This window comes from Henckelia pumila, chromosome 2 (assembly GCF_033568475.1).
Source record: "Henckelia pumila isolate YLH828 chromosome 2, ASM3356847v2, whole genome shotgun sequence".
Classification (NCBI taxonomy): domain Eukaryota; kingdom Viridiplantae; phylum Streptophyta; class Magnoliopsida; order Lamiales; family Gesneriaceae; genus Henckelia; species Henckelia pumila.
Window position 1 is genome coordinate 56,614,081 of NC_133121.1, and position 8,062 is coordinate 56,622,142.

At 43.1% G+C, this 8,062-nt stretch overlaps 1 protein-coding gene across 1 annotated transcript; it reads left to right on the forward strand.

Moving 5' to 3' along the window:
* Positions 1–1,652: 1,652 nt before the first annotated feature.
* LOC140877639 (uncharacterized) lies at positions 1,653–3,103 on the forward strand. The gene is made up of 3 exons (XM_073281178.1): positions 1,653–2,167; positions 2,287–2,392; positions 2,600–3,103. The coding sequence occupies exons 1-3, from the start codon at positions 1,653–1,655 to the stop codon at positions 3,101–3,103; spliced, it is 1,125 nt and encodes a 374-aa protein (XP_073137279.1).
* Positions 3,104–8,062: the final 4,959 nt, after the last annotated feature.

The window sequence follows — 8,062 nt, forward strand, 5'->3', positions numbered from 1 at the left end:
TAGAACTCTTAAGATTGGAACGGAGATGCCTGCTGAAGTAGAACAGATGATAACAACGTTCCTTAGGGAAAATGCAGACGTATTTGCCTGGGAAGGTGAACCCTTACCAAGAATACCTCATGAGTATGCCCTCCATCAACTTAATGTGGACCCCAGGATGAACCAATAAAGCAAAAGAAACGATCTTTTGGAGCAGAAAAGAACAAACATATTACGGCCGAAGTAGAAAAACTGGTGAAGACCAAGTATATCAGGCCAGTCTCCTATCCCGAATGGCTAGCAAATGTGGTTCTTGTTCCCAAACCCGGAGGTAAGTGGCGTCTATGCATAGACTTCACCGATTTAAACAAGGCTTGCCCCAAAGATCTCTTTCCCTTGCCACGAATCGACTTGTTGGTTGATTCCACCGCCGGATGTGAGTTGCTCAGTTTTTTGGATGCTTACCAAGGGTACAATCAGATAGGTTTAGCTCCTGAAGATCAAGAAAAAGCAAGCTTCATTACTGATCAAGGTATCTATTGCTATGAAGTAATGCCTTTTGGATTGAAAAATGCTGGGGCCACGTATCAAAGATTGGTAAACAAAATGTTCGAGAAATTGATCGGGCGGAGTATGGAGGTCTATATCGATGATATGTTGATAAAAAGCGTTATAGCTCTCAAGCATGTGGAAGATCTCAAAGAATGTTTTGAGATATTGAGGAAATACAAAATGAAGTTAAACCCCGAAAAATGTGCTTTTGGGGTTCGAGGAGGAAAATTAAAGCAATCCTAAGCATGGCGCCCCCCAAGAGCATAAAAGGGATGCAGGAGTTAGCAGGAAGGATGGCCGCCTTGAACCATTTTATTTCCAGATCGGCTGACAGAGGGTTGCCATTCTTCAAAGTCCTAAGGCAGGGAAAAGGTTTTCGTTGGACTGAAGAATGTCAGCATGCTTTCGAAGTCTTAAAAAAGTACTTAGCGGCATCACCATTGCTCGTGAAACCAAGAGACGGAGATACCCTTTTACTCTACTTGGCAATATCGGCTGAATCAATCAGCGCAGTTCTGACGGTGGACAGGGAACGAGAACATAAACCCGTGTACTACATAAGCAAAGTACTGCAAGGCGTCGAGATCCGATACACTAACATCGAGAAGTTGGCCTTAGCATTAGTAGTGGCAGGAAGAAAGCTGCGTCCCTACTTTTTATCCCACCAGGTGGTCGCACTAACAAATCACCCTTTGAAGAGAATATTGTCCAGCCCAGAGGCGTCTGGAAGGATGACCAAATGGGCCGTCGAGCTAAGTGAGTATGGGATTGAATATCAGCCACGTCCCGCCATTAAAGCACAAGTTCTAGCAGACTTCATAGTAGAAATGAAAACAAATGGCGCAGGAGTTTCAGCTCCCACTTGGACGATCCACGTAGATGGATCCTCCACGTCGGGAGGGAGTGGAGCAGGAGTGTTAGTAGAGAGTCCACAGGGAGATCAGTTCCAGTACGCCATCAAATTTCAGTTTCCAACATCAAACAATGAAGCAGAATACGAAACACTTATCATGGGAATAGAACTGGCTTTAGTGGCAGGGGCTGAAAAGCTGATCGCCTATAGCGATTCATAACTCATAGTCAATCAAGTTCAAGGGAGCTATGAAGCCAAAGAAGATAGTATGAAGGAATACTTATCAAAATTGAAGGACCTTCTTGTTCGTTTAGAGAATTTTGAAATCAAACAAATTCCTCGAGCTGAAAATGAAATAGCAGATCAACTGGCCAAATTCGGCAGCTCCGCGACAGGAATTAATAGTAGGACAATTACGTTCATCACGTGTGATAAAAAGGGAATAGGAACTGGAAGTCCTAACATCCTGTGTGCAAATCAGGGTGAGCCAAGTTGGAAGGATGAAATCATCAAGTACCTGTCAGAAGGAGAACTTCCCCTAGAGCAGGACAAAGCAAGAAAGCTTAGGGTAAGAGCCGCTCGATTCACTCTAATAGACGGAGAACTGTACAAGAGGGGGTACTCTCAGCCATACTTGAAATGTCTTGCATTTGCTCAGGCAGACTACGTACTCAGGGAAATCCATGAAGGAATTTGTGGAAATCATTTGGGAGGCAAAGCGTTGGCAGGAAAAGCACTTCGTCAAGGCTACTTCTGGCCAACAATGAGGAAGGATGCACTCGAGTTAGTGAGACGATGCAGACCGTGCCAGGAACATGCTAATTTTCAGCACCAACCAGCAACACGGCTTCAACCAATCGAGAGCCCAGTACCTTTCGCCCAGTGGGGAATGGACCTTGTAGGACCTTTTCCCCTCGCAGCAGGCAAAGGAAGTTTCTCATCGTAGCTGTCGACTACTTTACTAAATGGGTCGAAGCAGAGCCACTTGCGAAAATTTCTGAGAAAAAGGTGATTAATTTTCTATGGAAAAATATAGTTTGCCGATTCGGAATTCCGCGAGCACTAGTGTCGGACAACGGCACTCAGTTTTTCGGTGCCAAGTTGAGGGAATGGTGCCTAGGGCTGTCCATCCAACAATTCTTCACTTCCGTCGGGCATCCACAAGCCAACGGACAGACCGAAGTAACCAATTGAACTATCCTGCAACATATCAAGACTCGAATTGGGGAGGCCAAGGGAAAATGGGTTGACGAACTACCTAGTGTCCTGTGGGCGTACAGGACCACTCCGCAAAGCTCGATAGGAGAATCTCCGTTCAGCCTGGCCTATGGGGTCGAAGCCATTGCCCCTGCAGAAATCGGAGAAGAATCACTAAGGATAAAGCATTACAATGCAGAGGGAAACCAGCAGGATTTACGGGCATCCCTAGACCTTATTGAGGAGCTTAGAGAAGGGGCATCAGTACGAGCCGCAAGGCACAGAGCACGGATGTCAAGGGCGTATGACCATCGAGTAAAACAACGAACTTTCCAAGTGGGAGACCTGGTAATAAGAAGAGCAGATGTCCTACACCCCGTAGGAAAGCTGGATCCAAAGTGGGAAGGACCATATAAAGTAATCAAAATTGCCCGAGAAGGAGCTTATCGCCTTCAGCATTCGAACGGGAAGGTGTTGCCTAGAACATGGAATGTGGCAAACTTAAAGAAATATTTTCAGTAACCCATAGCTGCTTTTCCTTTTTAGCTAAGCAACAAGAGTAATAGTTCCGTAGTTGTAATACGTTTTCATATTAATAAAAGTTTTTGTAAAAGCATCGCATCATGCTTTCTCCCTTCACAAAACTACATGAGCAAATCACACATGTTTATTCATGTACTTAAAGAAATTTTAATCGTCACTAAACCCTGGTCGTCAAAAAACAAGTCACCTAAAGCATAAGAGGCCTGGCCAGCCCAGCTAAGGTACTTTGACACTGTAAGAGGTCAAGATGAATAGGAAGCCCCCACCACCCATGAGGTAGGTGTACGCTTTTCCAAGAGACACGACAAACCTTGGGAACCTGATCAATTCCCAAGTACTAGCGAGAGATAACAATAAGGAAATATTTCGAAGCAAGCATAGAATAAACCAAGATATATAGCAAAATATAACAAAAACCAACTCCAAAAAACAGACACAAAGTATAAAAACATCGGAATATCGCTCTCACAGGAGCTGGAAAGAGACTATGATAGAAATTCCAAAAAACGCAAAATCGTCTAAAGGACAACTCTCTACACATGAAATAAATATCATGGAAGACCAGGAGCATCATCTCCCTGGAGGGAGTTCAAAGCCTCTATAATCTCGAAGTCACCAAAATCATCAAGGGGCACAGCTACCCTCGGCATATCAGTCGGTCCCATGTCCGAATCTGGAAAACCAGGGCCAATCATCTTGACCACATTCTCCGGAACATGCTGCTCGCGAAGAATCCGGTGGCTCTCAAGTATCAACTCATCGTGAATCGCATAGGCACGCCGAAAAACTTCCTCCTCAAAAGCAGCGGAGGTGCAAAACGATTCAACAGCCCTCTCCTCCAAACTCCTCTGCAACTGCAACCCCGGAGGGGAAGACAAAAACCTAGCTCCAGTCTGCACCTCAGTGTAGTGCCTCTCATAAAGGGCACTAAGCTCGGAACGAAGAGTCTCCCCCTCCTTTTCCTTCACACCGAGCTTCTCCGGCCACTGACGGAGTTCTTCCTTCACGCTAGCATTCTCCCCTCCCAAACGAAGAATCTCCTCTTTCTCCCTAACCTTCGAAGCTTCCAGGCGAGCAACATCTTCCTTCAGTTTGGCCAACTCCTTCAGAATCTTGGCCTCGTCAGCCCGAGTCTTATCCTCTCGAGCCTCCAGAGCTCGTACAGCGGACAATATCTGAAGCCAATAAGAAAAAATAAATAAAAACATTATTGATAATATCAAGATAAGGAAAATAAACTGTTCAAGCATACCTGACAAGAGCCAAGGGCGATAGACTGATGTAGGACAGAGGAGGATCGAGGGATCAAATGGCCCAAATCATGATCCCCCACTACCCTGGCCCCCCGCCTAAGGCCAATCTCAAAATCACTAGAGTCCCAAAAGGACTCTGCACCATCCCTATTCACCCCGTCAAGAAACAAGGGGTGTGATCTCGCTTTCCTCACCGAAGAGGATGAAGCCTCCCGAAGTTTCTTCGCAGGATCAGCAGGAAGGACTTCACACCCTTTTTTACCCTCCTCCATCGGCCTCTTGCCTGCCCCCCTCCGGTGCTCAACAGCACCAGCACCCAAAGATCTCTCATCAGGCAAGGAAGGGATACTATGGCCCTGGCGTCCCCGCGGTACCACGCCTCGGCTCTCTCCAGCACGGGGAACTGATGCACCAACACGATCAGATGCATCTCTGTTGGAAAAACGTGTTTAGATCAATTAAGAATTGATACCTGGTGTAGCAGAAGTTTAAAAATTTTATTTTTATATATGAAACGATTTCATATCATGGGTATCAAAACTTTACGATTAAATTATGCAAGTAAAATAATAATAATCACAATTAATATTATTTTACCTCTTCAAGCAACGGCTTGATAATGGACACCAATAGAATTTAATCTGCTCTTCTTGTATATCCCGGGAACCGATGGCTTCACGATCAATCTCCAGAATAAGGTCCACGAACAGAAAACAGAAACCCTCTGATTGATTGCACTAGAAATCAATCAGATGTTTATCGATGAGAATAAACAGATTTGATCTGTTAAATCGGAATGTAATTTTTCACAAAAATCACAGACCGAATTTTCTCAAAAAGGACAGAGGATTTTCGAAAATCCCCTTGAATTATTTTATGTGAATTTCGAAATTGCTAGAATGAATTGTGTCAATTTTCGAACACTATACATGTATTTATAGATAATTTCTAGACTAGATTAAGTTATAATTGTATTAGGACTCTAACTACTTAGGGCCCATAATCCATAACTTAAGCCCAACAAGCCAAGCCTGTTATTATAGAAATTAATATAAAATTCATCGTGACTCTTATTGATAAACCGATTTCACCAATGTGCACAGAAATCATTTCTGCACTTTTAAAGTCAAGATAATTTTTCTGAATCCGAATTCAGTGATTTCCAAAAATGTCCATCCCTATGTCATTTTAGGAAATTCCACTCCCTTTTAGTTAAGAAGTCCAACTTCTCTTTCATTAAATTTAACTCTTTAAATTTAACTATCTCAACGGGTTTTAGTAATCCATTACTTGTGTGACCCTCAATGGTTCAGGGATACAGCTAGCCGTGGGCTCACAACTCCTTGTGACTCGGAACAACAATTTCCGACTTGCCCAACGAATCATGGTAAGAGCGTCTAGCAACATCGCCCCATGATTACCTAGGTATCACTGATAGTGCCTGCAAGAACCAGTAGATTTTGGTTAGCGTACAGTACGGTCCCTTCATCCATATATCCCGATCAAATCAACAACCATTGGTGCATCGAGAGTCATTCGAGATTCGATAACTATGCATTACATCTTGGAGATCAAATAGTGACATCGCATGTGTTACTAGGAAAATCGAGTAACCTAAAACACATCATGTACTTTGGCCAGAGATTCGTACCACTAATATCTCCTCAGATCGCATAGGATATCCACACTCGCAAGTATGTGGTGAATCCTTGACAACAAAGCATCGACTCCTATATGTGTCGTAACTGTACCCAATCCCGACACCTGATGACCCCAATAGAGTCGGTAAACGAGTCAAAGTACAGTACTAGCATATAGAGTCTCAATGATGTTTCAAGTAGTAAGGACTAATGGTGTACAACAAAAACCGCGGACTTTATCCACTCGATAAGTGATAACCACTTGGAAAGTCCGAATAGGGTAGTTCGATCATTCATCATATGAATATCCATTTGCATGCTTTGAACATCTCCATGTCCATTACCAATGAAACGTGGTACTTGGCATCACAAATTCTAGTCTCAATCTCGAGCGATCCTTATCCTTATTAGCGGACGACTCAATTGACTAGGAACTGTTTAGAATACACAGTGACTATAAGATGTGTTTCATAATTGTGAGACCTCGATTCTAAACATCTAATCTTGGGATTAAACAGCACTAAAAAAAACAATAACCAAAGGTTAAAGCAATTAAAAGAATTTTTTTTTTTTAAATAGTGCCTCGCTCGATCCGCATGATCTTGCGGATCGAGCGAGCAACTTTTGCCAAAGTTACTGCCCGGAAAACTCAGCCCTCGCTCGATTCGCAAGATCTTGCAGATCGAGCGAGCCACAAAAAAAAAAGAAACAGAGGACAGAATAGCTTGCCCTCGCTCGATCCGCAACATATTGCCGATCGAGCGGCGACAGAAACAGAGCCAAAAACAGCAGAATTTCATGTTAGAAACTTGAGTCCGATATCAACAAAATATAATCATGCATTACAATCTCAAACCCTCCAATTAATGCATGAAGTACTGGAGTTATACAACCGCTCCAAATATAGAATATGTGATGATAGCATGTCGACAAGGCTTGCATAATCAATACAACATAAAAACGAAGTTCGATAACTAAGCATGTTTTAACATATACTAGGTAGACATGCTGACACGACTTCTAAACCGAATCTCACTACTAGCTCTCCCTCTTGATGTTAACCAGGCCTTCGCTGACTTGGTTCTGCCCCACCTGTTGCCAAGTACACATAAAAAACGAAGGAACAGCCGGATAAGCGGTGCGGATGATAATCCCAGTAAAAGCAACATAACAAGTAATACAACAATAAACATGCTTTCAAGACAACGACGAAATCAATAACAACGCAATGAAATGCATGTCTTTAAACCGGGATATCAAATCTGATAAACGAGGGATTGCTGCTGTGCTTTTGGGATCCCGAGGATGAGATCACGTAACGACTCACCGACTCTCCCAATCGAGGTGGTGCCATGTATCCCACTCCTCTAGACTTTGAGCAACTATAATGAGTATGCTAGCACCAGGCGAAACAACTACGACCTAGGCCACTCAATCATAGTTCCCAAACATCTAAACAAAAAGGGCGGTTCTGCCCGCTGAAATCAAAGTAGGCTCAAGATGAATGCATAACAGAAACATAAACCTAAGCCACATAACAAAACTCAATCAATCAACAAATACAAGTTCCACATGCTAGAACAAGTATCGATGCAATATGTGATTTAAAAAGGGAAACTCGAGAACCAACAGTCCGAGTATGCTATCCTGCTACGATGACTGCTTTTACCTTTCAAGGCAAAAAGTTCCAATCTCTGGAAAGCTACAACAAAAGATTGTATCAAAGTCTAACCAATCTAAACAACAACAAGGCTCAAGGTAAAACTCTTTACCGATCTTCGTCCAACTCTTGACGATCAAAACGCTGTTAACTCTGGCTTGACAAACTCCAAACGAATCTGTTCAGATACAAATCAAAGATCAATTACCATGATCGACTTACAAGCCAAGTTCAACAACTTCAAAAACGGTTCAAATCTCCAAAACTCAAACCGACGGCATAACGGCTATAACTGAACAAACCGACAACGCAGACAGCAGTTCAATAGCCATATCAACTCATATCAAAGCCAATTAAAACCCTAACAAGGCAAACTCAACAAATC

Bases quoted from the DNA above. Each gene is read 5' to 3' on its own strand.
- LOC140877639 (XM_073281178.1), top strand. From the start codon at position 1,653: ATGAAGGAATACTTATCAAAATTGAAGGACCTTCTTGTTCGTTTAGAG. The intron at 2,168-2,286 runs GTTAGTGAGACG...TGGACCTTGTAG, and splicing joins ATGAGGAAGGATGCACTCGA to GACCTTTTCCCCTCGCAGCA. The intron at 2,393-2,599 runs GTGATTAATTTT...CAACATATCAAG, and splicing joins CGAAAATTTCTGAGAAAAAG to ACTCGAATTGGGGAGGCCAA.